The sequence below is a fragment of the Pipra filicauda genome, unplaced genomic scaffold (assembly GCF_003945595.2).
Source record: "Pipra filicauda isolate LSUMZ 115617 unplaced genomic scaffold, ASM394559v2 scaffold755_size109291_pilon, whole genome shotgun sequence".
NCBI classification, from domain to species: Eukaryota; Metazoa; Chordata; class Aves; order Passeriformes; family Pipridae; genus Pipra; species Pipra filicauda.
The window spans coordinates 14,621-32,697 of NW_024104926.1; the positions used below are offsets into that span (position 1 = coordinate 14,621).

The 18,077-nt window shown below is 46.0% G+C and overlaps 1 protein-coding gene and 1 long non-coding RNA gene across 2 annotated transcripts; both read left to right on the top strand.

The window, feature by feature from the left end:
- Positions 1-1,539: 1,539 nt before the first annotated feature.
- On the top strand, positions 1,540-2,451 carry LOC120324897 (olfactory receptor 14J1-like; the record flags this gene model as incomplete). The annotated part of the gene is made up of 1 exon (XM_039389651.1): positions 1,540-2,451. A coding segment is annotated over exon 1 (912 nt), but the record flags the coding sequence as incomplete, so codon positions are not given.
- A 9,605-nt stretch (positions 2,452-12,056) lies between these two features.
- On the top strand, positions 12,057-16,467 carry LOC120324898. Its single transcript, XR_005566583.1, has 3 exons — positions 12,057-12,114; positions 15,758-15,819; positions 16,367-16,467. It is a non-coding gene; the product is annotated as an uncharacterized LOC120324898 (long non-coding RNA).
- Positions 16,468-18,077: the final 1,610 nt, after the last annotated feature.

Genomic DNA, 18,077 nt, shown 5'->3' on the forward strand with positions numbered 1-18,077 from the left:
CCTCACAGCTTCAGCTCCACCTCCTCCATTTCCAGGGGCCCTTCTCAGGAAGCACATCCCCCCAGAACACCTCCCCCTTCCCAGCCACCGCAGGGGCTCTGGGATCTGCTCTGCAGCCCCTGCCCAGGCAGAGCTACCCCTGGGCACTGGGCTGGGGATGGCTCTGGCAGCACTGGCAGGGAGCTGAGCTGGGCACAGGCAGGGGCTGCTGGCAGGAACAGCTCCTCACCCAGAGACAGGCAGGCAGGGAGAGGGAGCTGCTGCCACAAGGGCTGGGCAGGGGGATGGGGGCCCCTCCCTGCTGTCCCTGTGGCACAGACCCCTTCCCTGAGCAGCTCCTGCCTGGGCTCCTTTCCCAGCCTAAGCAGAGCCTGTGCCCTCAGGCCCACGGGGGCTGGGCTGTGCATTGCCCTGCAGCAGCCAGAGCCCAGGCAAGGACAAGGCCCTGATTTCCAGCTGTCTCTCTGTGTCCCTCCTCCCTTGGCAGCAGCACTGTGGCATTTCCCTGCCATCCCCTGCTGCCTGGGCTCTCCTTGTTCTCACCAGTGGCTTTTCTGAGCCACTGTGGGGTTTGGGGGGGCAGATTCCTGTGCAGACACAAACCCTTTGGGTGCTGCTGTGGGGATGTGTCTGTGGGAGCCAAGTGCCCAAGTGCCCTCCAGGCACCTTCAGGGTCTTCAGCTGTTTGCCTGGGTGTCCTGCAGGGCTGCAGGTGCCCTCCAGAAGGGCACAGCTCTGCCATAGGATCTCTGTGCTGCACAGGATCCCCATGGAGAAAACTTCTCAGTGCTAAATCCATGGAAATGCTCTGGGCAACCGTACTTGGGAGCTGCAATGATCTCTCTGTGTGGCAGTCTGGGAGGAGAAAGATGAGATCCTAATCAGGCATCCTGAGGAAAGGCAAGCATTCTGTCAATGTGCTCTTTGAAACAGGATTCCTCTGCTCCTAGAAGTGCCTTGTTTCTTTTTTAAGGGAATTCTTAAGGGTCATCCACCTTCAGGTCCAAGCTGCCAGCCAGGGGCAGCTGTGAACAGGAAAGATGGCCAGCTCTTGTCTCTGCACCAAGAGACCATCCCTTTGCCTCTCAGGACTCACAAGATTTCCCTTGGAGCACATTAGAAATGTCAGAAATTTCAGCCATCCAAACTCACTCCTGGCAAGAGGAACTGGAATAAAATCAAGTCCCCCAAATCCCCTCCCTCTGTTCTGCCCTTGGGCAAACTGTGACCAGCAGTTCTGGAAACACTTTGATACATCACAAGTGCATTTAATTGGAGGTCACCCTGTGCTCCAAGTTGCCTCTCACTGCACAGCAAGAAGGATTCCTCGGGAGCCCATTCCAGGGTCCCTGCTCTCAGTGCCCCCTTCAGCCAGCAAACCCCAGAGCTCAGGGAAAGGGATGCAGAGAGATCTTCCTGAAAAGAGGCCCTGAATGTTGAATTGCTATGAGACATGCAAGATGTTTTGCTGATTGAGCCTGGCCTAATTAATTTCTGCCTTTTTTCTCCTCAACAGAAAATCATACCCTGAGGCAACAAATGCCCAACAGCAGCTCCCTCACCCAGTTCCTCCTCCTGGCAATCCCAGACAGGCGGGAGCTGCAGCTCCTGCACTTCTGGCTCTTCCTGGCCATCTCCCTGGCTGCCCTCCTGGCCAACGGCCTCATCCTCAGCGCCGTAGCCTGGGACCACCACCTGCACACCCCCATGGGCTTCTTCCTGCTCAACCTCTCCCTCACAGACCTGGGCTGCATCTGCACCACTGTCCCCAAAGCCATGCACAATTCCCTCTGGGACATCAGAACCATTTCCTACCACGGATGTGCTGCACAGGCCTTTCTGCTTGTCTTCTTCATTGGAACAGAGTTTTCCCTCCTCACCACCATGTGCTACGACCGCTACGTTGCCATCTGCAAACCCCTGCACTATGGGACCCTCCTGGGCAGCAGAGCTTGTGCCCACATGGCAGCAGCTGCCTGGGCCACTGAGTTTCTCAGTGCTCTGCTGCACACAGCCAATACATTTTCCCTGCCCCTGTGCCAGGGCAATGCCCTGGGCCAGTTCTTCTGTGAAATCCCACACATCCTCAAGCTCTCCTGCTCACACTCAGGCTACCTCAGGGAAATTGGGCTCATTGGGGTTAGTGTCTGTTTAGTGTTTGGTTGTTTCATTTTCATTGTTTTCTCTTATGTGCAGATCTTCAGGGCTGTGCTGAGGATCCCCTCTCAGCAGGGACGGCACAAAGCCTTTTCCATGTGCCTCCCTCACCTGGCTGTGGTCTCCCTGTTTGTCAGCGCTACAGCATTTTCCAACCTCAAGCACCCCTCCATCTCCTCCCCATCTACGGAGCTGGTGGTGTCAGTTCTGTACATGGTGGTGCCTCCAACACTGAACCCCTTCATCTACAGCCTGAGGAACCAGGAGCTCAAGGATGCCATAAGGAAAATGATGACTGGATGTTTTTTTAAGAAGCAATAAACTGCCTCTTTTCTTCTGCAGAACACTCATTGTGTAACACATTTGGGGCCCAGCCTGCCTTCTAAAGCTTTTGATAGTGTTTGGGGTGGAGGGCTTCCCTGTCTTTTCCCTCTATTCCTGTCATTAACACTGAAATTTTGTTCTTCATCCTACCTCTTTTTTTTCACCCACAAAATATACAAATCAGAAATCATGCTTTGTGTGCATTTAAACAAAATAAAAGTTTGTGCAGCAAGGTATTTGTCAAACATTCCCTGTGATAGTTTGTACATGAGGAATCACAATCTCGGAGCGTAAGAAAGGGCACAAATTCTTTTTTCCAGATTCTTCCTCCAAGACCTCCCCTGAAGCTGGAGGGCATTTCCATGTTTGCAGATCTGGAGGGAAAAAGAGTCCCAGCACTGCCAGGGAGCACCAGCACTGGGTCTGTTCAGAGCTGCTCTCTTTGCACTCCCACCCTCTCCTTTCCTGTCCGTGCCCAAGGCCTGAGTGCTCTGGCAGCTCAGTCACTGTCCTGCTGTGGGTCAGGCCTGTGAGCACAGGCAGGGACAGGCCCTGGGCACTGCTGGGACAGGGCTGGGCTCCACAACAGCAGTTCCAGCAGCAAAGGGGTTCCCCTCCAGGCACTTCCTGAAGGCTGAGGTCTTTTCCCAACGCTGGTATGGAGAAGAAGTCCCTGGATTCCTTTTGTTCCATGAGGTTCCCCAGTGTTACAATGACCTCTTGATTCCATGAAATTCCACTGTGGTCCAGGGTTTCTTTGTTTCCAAGAGGCCCTGCAGTGCCACAATAGCCTCCTGATTCCATGGGTTTCTGCAGTGTCACAATGGCCCCTTTATTTCAGGAGATTGCCCACTGTCCCTGGGTTCCTTTGGCTCCATGGGGTCCTGGAGTGTCCCAGTTGCCTCTTGATTCCATGGGTTTCCCCAGAGTCACAATGGCCCCATAATTCCATGAGGTTCTGCAGTTCCACAGTGGCTCCTTGGTTCCATGAGGTTGCACAGCATCATCACACAGCTGAGCCCATCCTGATGAAAGTTCTGAGGAGGTTAGGGGGAACTGGGACAAAAGGGAGAAGATAATTAGGGAAGGAAAGAGAGGCTTGGCCAACAGAGGGGAAATATTTGGATGAGGTAAAAACCAGGTTCAGGGAATGCTGAGGGTGCTGAAACACTGATTGTGCAAACACTCCTGATGGACATTTATGCACTTTGTAACCTCAAGCCCCAACACCACCCAAAAGTGCTGCTCCTCCCGTGGAAAGGAATCCACTGCTCTAATTCCAAGCCAGAAAAAGCCCAAACCCAGAACTCCAGACTCTTATTTGTCCTCTAATGTCCACCCCATTCCCAATCTTGTATTACCAGTATGAAAAGCCAAGCTTTAATCCTGACCCAGACCAAAAAGCTCTTCCCCTAATCATGAACCAGACACTGCCAGCAGAACAACAAACCTCCCAAAGTTCTGCCTAATCCCCACCCTGAGCTCTAAACCCCAAGTCCTGACCATTCAGCACCCCCACAGCCCTTGGGAGCAGGGCAAGGACCTGGAGGGCCCAGAGCAGGCCCAGGGGGTTGGCAGAGGAATGGGAGGTGACCTGGATCTGCTCAGCTCTGCAGTGACCCCCAGGAGAAGGGCCTGGGCTCTGGCAGGGATGTCCTGTGGCACAGGGGCTCAGGATACAAGTTCAGAAGGCCAAGTGAAAATGGCAACAGCCAGAGCTGGTGCAGAGCCATCAGGGAGGGTCTAGAAATGCTGCTGGGAGGGGGTGGGAAAGCAGGAGGGGTGTGTGCAGCCTGCAAGGCCAGAGCAGCAGCAGGGCCAGGGCAGGACAGCCTGCAGGAGAGATGGCCAAGGGCTCTGGCAGGGCTGCAAGGCCCAAAGGCACCAGGCCTTTGTCCCCTTGCCTCTGGCAGCTGCCTCTGCCACTCAGGCCACCACAAGCAACTTTCCTGGCAGGTTCTGCCCTTGGGTTCTGCCTCGCCCCTCCCTCAGCAGCCTGGCAGGGGTTGCCCAGTTTTGGGCCTTGGTTGTTCCTCCCCCTCCCATCCCAGTGCCCCCCAAACAGCCCTGAGCCAGCCGGGAGGGACAGGATCTGCTGGGCCAGGGCCTGGGGCTCAGGCCTTGGCCTTTGTGCTCCACAAACCCAAGGCAGTCTTTGCTCAGCATTGCAGGGGCCTGCCCAGAGCCTTTGTCTGCCTGCACTCCTGGCCTCCAAGGAGCTGCTCCAAGGAGTCCCTGGGGAGGCTTTGGCAGTGCCTGCCCTCAGTGGGGCCCAGCAATGCTTCAAGGCACTTGGACTTTGGCTTCTGACTTCTTCAGCAGCTGCTTCAATCTTCTCTCAGCACCTCAGGATCATGGGCTGGGCTGCAAACACACCATGGGGCTCATTAAATTCCAGAAATCCCTCAGGATCTCTTTGTCTTCCTTTAATTGTCTTCAAGACAATTTCAAAACAAGTCTTCCAAGTTTGTACTTTTTTTTGAAATCAAAGAATGGATATTTTTTAGTTCAGAGAAGAGGTAATAGAGGTGTTCTCCAAGTGATCTTGATGGTGAGTGTCTCCTCAGGAGATCCAGAGTGACCCTGGATGATCAGCATTTCTCCTCACCCCCCAACCTCACCAGTTCTGACATGGCCCATCTTGGACTGACAGCTGATGCAACTCCAAACACACTAGGAGACTCATTAAAAGACTGAAAAACAAATTATTTTCATTCCTTTAATTGTCTTCAAGTCATCAAGACTTCTGGAGCTAATTGGAGTTGTTTTGTAGTTTAGCTAAGGAGGATGACTTTAAAGTGAAAGACATGAAAAATATATATTTTTTGATGAAAGGGAATGATTTACACAGAGCCTTGGGATGCAAGAGGGTCAGGGCACAAACGAATTGGATCCAAAGATAAGGGGAGAAAAGACATTAGTAGCACTTAATCATTGACCAATTGAACACTTATCAGGTGATTCAATAGCATGTGCTACAATTTTAACAGTGACTGAATTATAGATTCCCAAGAACAACCTTCACACCACAGTCAATTCACACCCACACCCAGGCAGAGATGTGTGGACACATCAAGAGCTGGGGGTGGAAAGGTCCCTCTCCCAAATTCTCCTTGTTGTCAGGGAAACACTCCCCCAAATCCCTTTGTGTTTGCCACCAGACAAGGGTCACAGCTGGAGGAGTGTTTGTGGAGGGGGATCAGAATTGTCCTGGGCATCAGGGAAGGTCTTTGAAGTGTCACAAACTGGAGGGTTCCCGAGCTGGGAGAGGCTGCCAGAGGTGTCCCACTGAGAGGGAGGTGCTGGGGAGCTGCCAGGGCCTCCCTCAGCCCCGCTGGGTGTGGGCTCCCAAGGTGACTGGCTTTAGTTATCTGCTGAATTTCCATCCTGGTGTCAGGAATGACTGGAGTTTCCAAAATATTTGGGAATTTGATCCAAACTGTTCCATTTGGGCTGTGATTCAGGCAGGGAATGTTCCAAGGCTTTCATGGGATCACTGATTATCCTGTGTTCCCCAACTGTTCCACTCCAGATTGTTCCCACCTGTATCATCCAGGAGCAGCTGGTCCAGTGCAAGGACACTTCACCACACCCCTGGTCCAGTCCAGGGGCTCTTCATTGCTCAGCTGGTTTGGTCAAGGCTTGTCAGGAGCTCCTGAGATCATACCTATAAGAAGGATGGGCACAGACTTAGTTGTAATAAGACAAGTGATAATGGTTTTCAACTAAAAAAGAGCAGATTGGAACTAGATATTAGGGAGAAATTTTTTACACTGAGAGTGGTGAAACACTGGCACAGGTTGCCCAGAGAGGTCATAGAAGCCCCACCCTTGGAAACATTCAAGGCCAGGTTAGAAAGGGCTGTGAGAACCCTGATCTAGTTGAACACGTCCCTGTTTGAACTATTAAGGATTCTATAGTTCTTTCTTATCCTACAGAGCCAAGGCTGACAGGGATCACACAGGTTTCAGACCCAGCTGAACATCCCCTTTGATGGCCCAGCTGGCAGCTCTGGCTAAAAAGCTGCTGCAAAGAACCTCCAGACCTAAAGGAGCTTTTGTGCTGGGCTCAGCTGTGGCTCTCAGGGCTGGGGGTTGGCTTTTGGCTGCCAGGTGCCCACCAAGGCTCTCTCACTCCTCCTTCTTCTCCACCCCCCTTGGTGCCTGCAGGGTTGTTTCTCCCCCATTTCTCTCACTCCTCTCTGGGTTCCAGCACCCTGGATTTTATCCTTTCTCCAAAGGGTGATCACAGAAGTGCCTCTGGAATTGCTTTTTGCCTCAGCTTTGGGCACTGGCTGGTCCATTCTGGAGCCACCTGAAACTGGCTCTCTCTGACACAGAGTCAACTCTTGATCTCCTCTTCCCTAAGGGAAACCTGCAGCCCCCTCCCTGCTACCAAACCTGATCCACAGGGTCATTAAAGTGCTCAGGAATACAGGAGGTCATTGATCCCATTATTCCTCAGGCTGGTTAAACAAGACTTTGTCCTCTTCCTGTCCCTGACTGCAGGTTTTTTCTGTCAGAGCAGAGCTGGGCTGGACCTCAGCCGTGCTTTGCTCCAGAGCCTGCTGGGGTGGGGGCAGATGGCAATGGCAGAGGGACGTAGGTGCCCCAAGGAGAGCAAACCCTGCTGTCCCCAGGGCCAGAGAGACACAGGGCTGGGCTGGGCAGCCTGGCAGGACAGGGCTTTGCTGCCTGGGGGGTCTCTGCCACCATGGAGGGCCTGGAGGCTTCAGGTGACTCTGATCTGCAGAAAGGAGAAGGTGCTGATGGAAATGTCCTCGGCTTTGGACATCTTTTCATCCAGGAACACTGTGAAAATCACTGGTCTGTTCCTTGGCTGCAGCATCAGAGGGATGGCTAAGGGTTATCAAGCATTGGAACAGAATGTCCAGGGAAGTGGTTGAGTCACCACAGAATCATAGAATTGTTAAGGTTGGAAAAGACCTCTGAGATCATGGAGTGCAACCATTAACCCAACACTGGCATCTTCACCACTAAACTGTGTCCTCAAGTGCCACAGCTCAATGTTTTTTGAACACTTCCAGGGATGGTGACTGTAAGACCCCAGGTTTGAGCTACGAGCTCAGCAAAGGGGTTTTACTTTGAAAAATATAAAAGGCATCAAAAATTTCCACCCTCCAAATATTTTAAAAGGGCCTTCAGGTCTTTTAATACCTTGAGAGAGACCACAAGGAAGAAGACACTGCACACGTTTTCTCAGGAGGTCAAATAAGACACTTTTACTGGCAAACTTTAGAAAATAAGGGAGCTTGGCAAAAGGTTATAGGGCAACATTCAACCAGAATAGAGCATTCCCCAAAGCAGTGACTGATCACAGGCCAACCCATCCAAATCAGCTGGATGGTTTATTGACAATGTGTCCCGAGGGGCGGCACCTCCGATGCCATAGAAACCCCTCCCCTGGATTAGGAAACCTTTGGAATTCAGGAGGTGTTCCAGTGGAGCATGACAATGAACAGCAATTTCCCTAAAGCCCAGAGCCCAGCAGAACAAAGGCAGGCCCCATCAGTGTCAGAGCAAAGGTCCCCCATCCCTGTGGCCCTGTGGCCGCTGAGGCGGCAGCGCAGGCCCGAGGCGGTGCCGGGTCCCGGTGCAGCCGGGGCAGAGCGGCGGCTGCGCGAGCGGCAACCCCGGCGGTGAGTGTGGCAGCCCCGTGGGAGCGGCGGCTCCGGGCACAGACGCCGGCGGCAGCCGCTGTGGCTCGTGGAACCGAGTGGCCATTGGGACACTGCAGGGCCTGCTGGAATCCAGGGGCCGGTGGGACACTGGGGAGCTTCTTGGAGCCAAGGGAACCCTGGGATGTTTTGGAACATCGTGGAATCAAGGAGCCATTGTGACAGTGAGGGGCCTCATGGAACCAAAGGAATCCTGGAGAGAGAGTGGAAACTCATGAAATCATCAGGGCCATTGTGACACTCCAGAACCTCATGGAACCAAGGGTCCATTGTGACACTGCAGGGCCTCATGGAGCCAAAGGAACCCTGAGAGTTTTTGCAACCTCATGGAATCAAGGGGCCGTTTCTGGCAGGATGTTCTGCTCTGATAATACCTAAAAACTGGTCAGAATGCAAACAATGCAAGCTCTCTGTAGTGAGTTCCTGCTGGTGTCAAGGTGCTGATTTTAATGTTTAATTATGCTAAACCTTAAATGGTTCCTGAAACTTCAAACACACATCCTGCTTTCTGAAGCAGGATTTGACAGATGAGCTGCTCCCTGGCCTTGAAATACATGTGGCAGTCAAACCCTTGATAACTATAAAAGTCCCATCCAACTGTCACGTGGCAGATTCTTCCACAGACTTCTTTGAAGTGTATGGAGCTTGTCCCATGAAGCAGGGACAGCTCTTCATGGTCACTGTCCAGAGGTTAAGTGAAAGAGAGAGAACTACCCCCTGTCATTGTGGGTTGAGTTACCTCAATCTCTGCTTCAGGATTGTTTCTTTTTGCTGGCTTTGATCTAATACTTTAATAGAATTACTTTGATAGACTGCACTGTCCTATTGTACACTCTAGTACTAGGAGGTTTATGCTTTAATACTGTGCAGGAAATAATTCTCTTTAAGGTCTTTCATCTATTCAATTGTGTGATCAATTTTCTGTTCATTTGTCATAATAAACAATTCATTTTATAGAAATATTTCTGATTTGCCATCACTAAAACCTGCAGGACAAAGTGATTGAATCACACCTCTATAATTCCTTCGGTTGAAACCAAACTCTGAGCCTGAGATTGGATCCAGCCACCCCCAGGCTCCTCTCTGAGAAGGAATTTAGAAAGCAAGGGGGTCCTTTGTGCACCTCGTAGCTCAACGAGACGGCTTCTGCCATCAACTTTGTCTAAGCCTTCCACCCCCCAGCCCCAAGCCGTGACACATGGGCATGTCCTGTCCATGCAGTGCAAACATGGACTCCTGAGCTGGTCATTTGCTGTCCCTCCTTGGAGGGAAGAACAAGCCCAATGGCCTGGGGTGAGAGGCCAGTGCTGGGAGCGGCGCTGGCTGTGCCAGGGCACTGCTGGGTGCCCCCACCCTGAGCACTCCCCCCCTTGTGCTGGTCACTGCTGGTTTCCTCTGCAGGGCGTTGTGTTGGGCACATCCTGGAGAGCAAAGTGGAACGCAGATGGAAGCTTTGAGGCCCTGGCCTGAGGAGATGCCCCTGCAGGATGGCAGTGCTGCTGCAGAGGTCAGCTCTGTGCCAGCAGTGCCCGTGGCTGTCCCTGCCTGCAGTCCCTGGACAGTCCTGCAGCAGGACTGGGACTGACTTTCTCTGTCTCTACCTCATATTTACTGTTAAATCAAACCTGGACTGCTGACTTTGGCACATGGTCTCCTTTGCAGTTGGATTTGGGCAGAGGTGTCTTTTAATAATGGGAACCTGACAGTATCCATGAGGTTTTACAGTGTGGGAATGGCCACTAGATTCCATGAGGTTCCTCAGAGTCACAGGGTCCATTTGGCTTCATAAAGCTCTGTAGTGTGATAATGGACCCTTGATTCCATGAGTTTGCAAAATGTCTCAGGACTCCTTTGGTTCTAGGAGGCCACACATGTCACAGTGGCTCCTTGGTTCCATGAGATTCCACAGTGTCCCAGGAATCCTTTGGTTCCATGAGACCCTGCAGTGTCACAGTGGTATTTGAGTCCCCGAGGTTCCTCAGTGTCACAATGGCCCCTTGATTCTATGAGGGCCCGAAATGTCTCAGGGCTCCTTTGGTTCCATGAGGCCTTTCATGGCACAAGGAACCCTTGGTTCCATGAGTTTCCACAGTGTCCCAGGGTTCCTTTGATTTCATGAGGCCTTGGAGTTTCACAGTGACCCCTCGGCTCCAGGAGGTTCCACAGTGTCCTTGCTGGAACACACAGGGCTGTAATGTTGTCACCCCCGCAGAGCTGCCTCCAGCTCTGGGCTCCAGCACATCAGGGACATGGACCTGTTGGAGCGAGTCCAGAGGGGATCAGCAAGAGGATCAGAGGGATGGAACAGCTCTGCTGTGAGGAAAGGCTGAGAGAATTGGGATTGTTGAGGCTGGAGAAAAGAAGGCTTTGGGGTGACCTAATTGTGGCCTTGCAGTGCTTCCCTTCAGGGAGCCAACCAGAAAGATGGAGAGAGACTTTGGACAAGTGCCTGGAGTGACAGGACAAGGGGCAGTGGCTTCACACTGAGAAAGGGCAGGGTTAGATGGGATATTAGGAAGAATTTCTGGACTGTGATGGTAGTGAGATCCTGGCACAGGTTGCTCAGAGAAGTTCTGGCTGCCCCATCCCTGGAAGTGTTCACGGCCAGGCTGGATGGGGCTCTGAGCTCTGGGTCTAGTGGAAGGTGTCCCTGCCCATGGCAGGGGGTTGGACTGAGATGCTCTTTAAGGTCCCTTCCAACCCAAACCATTCCATGATTCTGTGACTGGTGGGGGATGTGGTGGTTGAAGCCAACGGGCACAGAGACCCCAAAATGATGGAGTTTTCCATTCTGGGTGGAGGAAGGAGGGGGCAGCAGAACTGACACCCTGGACTGCTGGTGGTCAGAGTTTGTCCTGTTTGGGAGACTGACTGATCTGGGTGTGAGTGTGGATGTGCTGTAGGGCGGGAAGGCTCTGCAGAGGGATCTGGACAGGCTGGATCAATAAGGCCAAGTGTCAGGGCCTGCCCTTGGCTCCCAACAACCCCCTGGAACGCTCCAGGCTGGGGGCAGAGGGGCTGGAGAGCTGCTCAGCAGGAAGGGACTTGGGGGTGCTGCTTGACAGGGGCTGGATATGAGGCAGAGTGTGCCCAGGGGGGCAAGAAGGCCAAGGGCATGGTGGCCTTTGTGGAGAAGAGTGTGGCCAGCAGGAGCAGAGAACTGATTGCCCCTCTGTGCTGGGCACTGGGGAGGCCCCACCTGGAGTGCTGTGTCCAGTTGTGGCCCCTCAGTGCCAAAAGGCCCTTGAGGGGCTGGAGCGTGTCCAGAGAAGGGACCGGAGCTGGGGAAGGCTCTGGAAAACATGTCTGCTGAGGGACGGCTGAGGGAACTGGGCTTGTTGAGTGTGGAGAAGGGGAGGCTCAGGGGGGACCTCACTGCTCTCTACAAGGCTATTTGTGAAGTGGCTTGTAATTTTTATAATCTGTGTATATAGATACATATACCTTGTATTTGTGGAAAATAAATCCATTTCATTAAATGTCCGATTTCACCAGTGAGAACCTGCATTAAACTTTGATTGTATTTTGTACTTACTGAGTTTGTAGCATTAACGGTTGGGGATATTGTAGAACTCACATGTGACAACAGGAACAGCAGTAACAGGAGACTTCAGGTATTTGTAGAGGAGATTTTTGGGGCCTCTTTCTTGGTTTTGGGAACACAAAGGCTGATGCTTGGCAAAGATAGAATATTGTTATTGTAGTGTAGGTAACATTTTTATGAATTGAAAGACACCTGTGTTTTCAGCAAGTTTGTCAGTCAAGAACATTAGGACTGTAGGTGAGATCTGTCTGTACCTTGTTTTCAGACAAACCTGGTTTTGTTTTTCCTTTTTTTTTTCTTTAAAGGCTCTCACTGCATATTTTTCTTCCAAAGATTCAGATGACTGGTTGGGTAAAAGTCCTTCAGCAAAATTCTGTGCTCTTCGTGCCAGGTATGTTATACTGTGTTGTGGTTTTTTGTTTGTTTTTATGTCCCTTTTTTTTGTTTGTTTTTTAAATTATGTTGGAAATAATTTTCTTCAAAATAAGCATTAAACATTTAAGCTGCAGTGTTTTACCTTGTTGACTTTATTTTCTTTCAAGCTCAGTGCATTTGAAAACTGTTAGTAAGTACTGACTACAGCAATGTTTGTGTCTCCTGCACCTTTGAAGATTTCTATGGTCACTCACATACAACTTTAACAACCTGCAGTGACCGTGGTGACACGTAGTAAAGCCAGGCTGTGCTCTGAGAATTGCCATCTCCTAAGGACATTGTCTAACCACACTTCAGAAGTGCTTTTCCTTAGTTCAAGGTATTCATTCATTAGCTAGGGACACTCATAAGCTTTTCCTTTCCAATCAATTGTTTCTACAATAAACTTAAAACTTCTCTTTTTGGTGTAAATTTGACTCTAAAGCCTAAAGCGTTACGAGACATCTTGCTCTCCTCCTTGCAGTACAAACAAATCAGCTTTCTAATGTTTATAATTTGTTTTTACACTCTAAGATTCTGCATTTAGAGCCAGAGGAACACGTTTCCTTTGAGTCAGGTTTTCCCCACTGTGTAATTCAAAGTTGGAGAGCTCGTTTGCCTCCCTGAACTGGTTCCTTTTTGCAGCTTCCCATGCTCAGGTACCTCAGTGCGTGCTCAGGACCTCAAAGCACAAGGTGTCTTCGTGAAGACACCTGTGTCAGGAATCTCAAAAACACTCTTGATAATTTGCTTTTTAAAATTACATAATTGATGGTGATAATTAAAGAATACAGTCATGAACCCCTGCCTGAGTGCAGCTGTTTTCTTTGGCTTGGATGAAGCCTTCAGCCCGTTCATGTAAAAAATCGTGGGTCAATTTTGCAAAGCTTTATAAAAATGTCTCTCCAGGTTGTACTAAACCTTTACCTGCAGTGAGTCACTGCTGATGTGCAAGGCAGAATTCAGATAATATTTACAGAGAATGGACATGTCCATGATCGTGGATGTCCTGCAGCAAACAGGGCTGATGTGCAAATGTGTGACAGTGTGTTCTGGAACTGGGTTGTGTAACTGTCTGATGGGATCTGGGAGAACTGAGAGTTGGTGTTTAGAAATGATCTCAGACCTGAAGAACAACGGAGCACATCTGAAATCCCATGGGAATTTTCAGTGTAGAGGGTCAAAACCACAGACATTGCACAGTCTGTTACAATGAAGGCAAGACCAGTCTGAGGATAATGAGGGGACTGAGCCTGTGAGACCCAAGACTTGTGTTCCTAATGTTAAATCCTGAAATGTCTAAAGCTGCAACTTTTAACTGGCCTGCTCTTCAAAAAATAGCAAAATTAAAGATTAAAATTAAACCCTGCAGTGTCAGGAGCAGATCTTGGCTGACCTGCATGTTCCATGCTAAATACAAAATTGAGCACTTCAGTCATAATGGTCTGCACCTTTCCTGGATTGCCCTGATGCTGTTTGTGCTGAACAGGTATTACAATAAAGGCAGTTTTACCTGTCCCTTGTTTACTTTTCTGAGCTCTTTGGAGCTGCCTTTTCTTGGAAGAGCAATATGTGTTTATCCAGCACATGGCAGCTTGATCTCTATGTTAGGTGGACCTCAGCAGCTGTAATTTTGAAGTCAATAAAAGCCACAGCTATTAGACTGTGGGAACCTAAACCCAGCTTTCAGCAAAATAAAACAAGGCTGACAAAAACCTCGTGATCTGAAGGAGCTGGACCCTTCTCACAAGACCTGTTAAAGTTCTACCGTTTGGATCAAGCCTGGCTCCAGCAGAAATCAGAAAGGACTTTCGAGATGATTGTATCAAACCATGTCTAAACCCTTGTAATCCCTCTATCCCCCATGTAATCCTACTAGAAGAAAAATTAACTATTTGGAAATTGCGGTAAAAACTTGTGTAACTCCCCAATTAACATAGGTTGTCCCCTTCATTAACATGCAGCCCCAGATGCCTTTAAAATAGTGTTTTTGTGTTCAATAAACTATTCCAGTTTCCCCATACTGGGATTGTGTCTAGCTTTTATTTTTCAGACCGCCATTTTAGACTACCTTAAAAAAGTAATGTCATGTTTATTTTTAGAGAGAGATGGATTTTTTTTTAATGATGTGGGCTACAATAATTACTGCAAGTATTCTGATTAAAAGACTTTGATGTTTATTAAATATAGGAAATATAGATGTTGACCTGAAAGGTTAATTCTTTTTCAGCCAAGAGTTGTATGTCCAAGCTCTGTGGTTTGTGGCTCTGGGCATAAACTCCAGCTTTTGTGATTGATTCTGTAGTTTGGTACTGATTGTTTTTTGGATGTTAAAATTGGAAAGCACAAAAATACAGTGGTATATTTTGTAATAGTGGGAAAATAACTTGTGTGAACGAAATGTAATGTGTTACCAACATCTTGGTGGTGTTTAAACCTCTAAATTCCTTTGTATATTTACATACATACATATGTATATTTACATATATTTATATTTTATGTTTAAATCTCTAACATTCCTTTGTATATTCTCCACGTTTATGCCACTTTACTAATATAATTTTTTGTAATTTTCCCTTTTTAAAGGGATCTTTCTGCATAATAATTTCAAATAAATTACACCAACCAAGAAATGGCAGTTCTGTTCATCACAGCTTTCCTTCTGTGCATCTGAGTAGGTACCAATGGAAGAGGAGAATTTAAAGGATTAATTTTTATGTATTTGAGGCTGTGTTTTAATATAAGTAGATTCTGAGAGATCACAAGGGAAACAGTTTGCTCATACAAAACTTTTATGGCCAATTTCACACAGTCCAAATTCACAGTAAAAAGGAAGTTCTTGAGTTGTTTTAGGTGTTTATATATTTATTTATATTCTTTTTTATATTTAAGGCGTAGGAATTCAAATCTATATTTGGACACCATTTTATTTAAACATTTATTTTATTTAAACATTTTTATATATTTATTTTTTATATTATAAATTTATTTTATATTTATATTTTATTTTACATTTATTTTTATATTTATATTTTTTATATTTTTTATATTTTTATATTTAAGGTGCAGGAATTCGAATTTATATTCTAATACCTCTTAATTTAGCAACGAATGTTTTTATTTAAACATTTATTTTATTTAAACATTTTTTATATATTTATATGTATCATATCTTATATATTATTTTATATATTTTATATATTTATATAAATTGTGGTAATTTCTCAAGAGATTTGTGTACAGGACTGGGCCTGAATTTTTTGGGTGGTTTGCACAGGTTCTTTGATAACACATTCCCTGGTGATACTTGAAAGCTTTTTATAAAATGTCTTTTGTAGCATATGCTGTCATCTGTAATGCTTGGTTGTTTTTTCATTCAGGGATGGGACTTGTGTAATACTCACAGGTTAATGCTTGGTCCTTAGGATTTCTTTATTATTTTTAATTTTAAATTATTAGGATTTCTTTATTCTTTTTAATTTTAATTTATTAAGATTTCTTTACTCTTTTTTATTTTAAATTATTAGGATTTCTTTATTCTTTTTAATTTTAATTTTTTAGGATTTCTTTATTATTTTTAATTTTAATTCAAGTGGTTTAATATCCCATTTTCCCTGCAGATGTGTGGAGGAATTGATTTGCTCACTGTAAGCAAAATAGCTGCTCTTGGTTGAAGGGCTTGGTAAGTTGTTCTTCCTTAATAACATTTACTTTTTAGCTTTTAAAAAAAAGACCTTCACAAAGGTCTGGCTTTGCACAAAATGATCTGTAAAGCCAGGATGGTTTTCTGCTTGTTTGGTTTTATTTCTTTTTAAATTAACCTGTGAGCTGATAGACTTCAGATCATTCCTCATATAGTCAAAAAAGCACAACATTGGCAGGCCTGAGTAGAAAAAATAAAATTAAAATTAATAATTAAAAAATTATTCATCTCTACTGGATGAATACGGGAGAAGAATCTTTTCCAGTTTTCTTTAACTAAAAGGAATTTGGTCTTGACCTTTTGTTGTCCCTGGCACATTTTGTGACTTTGGACCAGTTTTATCACCGAGTTCAGTCCAGAAGCAAAAAAGTGGAATTCATGAATTGGAGGAGTTCAGTTTTTAATGTGTGTCCATGAGCTTGGTTTTGATGCTTTTTGGCAAGTATTGAATCTCTTCTCCTCCTGGGCTCTGTGAGTTTTATTACTTTGTTCCTTCAGAAGCCTTAAACTGTTTTTCCCACTGCAGGTCTGTGTAGAACAGCAGATTTCTTGCCAGGTTTCTCCTTCCAGCTCTTCCTCCAAACTCTTCCTGTGCCATCCACTGACGCCTTTCCAGCCCCCAGTCATCTGCTCAAATCTCTAAAACATGTGACTCATGTTCCATTTTTATATTCACCTTCACATGACTCCTGAATCTTTCTGTGTGCATTTTTGTTGGTTTTCTCACTGGGTTGTAAATGAGCTGTTGTCACATCTGGTTTCTTGGGTAGGACTTTGGCCTTTCAGTTACACACCGAGTAATTCCTCCCTCCTTTTCTGGTTTGTAATCCTTACCTAAAGGGAGGGGCTGAATGTGAAAGCCTTAATTTACTTGGTGAAACAGTTGTCTACAAAAGAAGTTGCTTCAAACACCAATTGCAAAAGCATCCAAATGTGTGGATCCTGAAAGATCCAGTATTGCCCTCTCTGGTGAGCACAGATAATGTTTAGTTGAAGCACCGATTTTTATTTTCCATTTGTTTAAGAGAAGAGGGAAAATACTTGAAAACACCAGGAGCTTTATTGAAGTTGACATACTTTGCTTAATGCAATAAAGTTTATTATTTCAAACTAACACCCAAAAAAGAGTGCATCTGTGAATAAAGTCACATCTTACCGGGAATTCCTCTCTAAATGTGAGAAACCTGGCAAACAGCCTTAGCTAAAAATACCCAAACCTACATGAGTTGTGCTTTGACTGCTGTGCTTACAGAACATCTGATGGGGGTAAAATATAAATATGTAAAAAATGTTTAAATAAAATAAATGTTTAAATAAAATAAATATTTAAATAAAATGGTACCCAAATATAAATTTGAATTCCTATACCTTACATATATATATATAAATATAAATACGTAAAAAATGTATAATAAAATAAATGTTTAAATAAAATAAATGTTTAAATAAAATTGTATCCAAATAAAAATTCAAATTCCTACACCTTAAATATATTAAAAAAATATAAATAAAAATATAAAAAATGTTTAAATAAAAAAAATGTTTAAATAAAATGGTACTTAAATATAAATTCAAATTCCTTTGCCTTAAATATATTAAAAAATATAAATATGTAAAAAATGTTTAAATAAATGTTTCAATAAAATAAATGTTTCAATAAAATAAATGTTTAAATAAAATGGTATCCAAATATAAATTCGAATTCCTACGCCTTAAATAAATTAAAAAACCATATAAATAAAGGTATAAAAAATGTTTAAATAAAATAAATGCTTGAATAAAATGGTACCCAAATATAAATTTGAATTCCTACGCCTTAAATATAAAAAATAAATAAATAAATGTATAAACACCGAAAACCCTGAAACAACTCAGGAACTTCCTCTTTGCTGTGAATTTGGACTGTGTGAAATCGGCCATAAAAGTTATGTATGAGCAAACTGCTTCCCTTGTGATCTCTCACAATCTACTTATATTAAAACACAGCCTCAAATACATAAAAATTAATCCTTTAAATTCTCCTCTTCCCTTGGTACCTCCTCAGATGCACAGAAGGAAAGCTGTGTTGGAGGAACAGAAGGTTTCAATAGACCTCAAGTGGCTGAAGCCCTGGGTTTGGCCATCAGGCCTTGTCTTTCACTGCTGTGGTCTTTTCATAGAGCAACAGAGAATTGCAGCAAAAAACTGAAGAGAAAAGCTTTGTAAATTTTGTTTCAGAATCGTTGCCTTGACCCTTT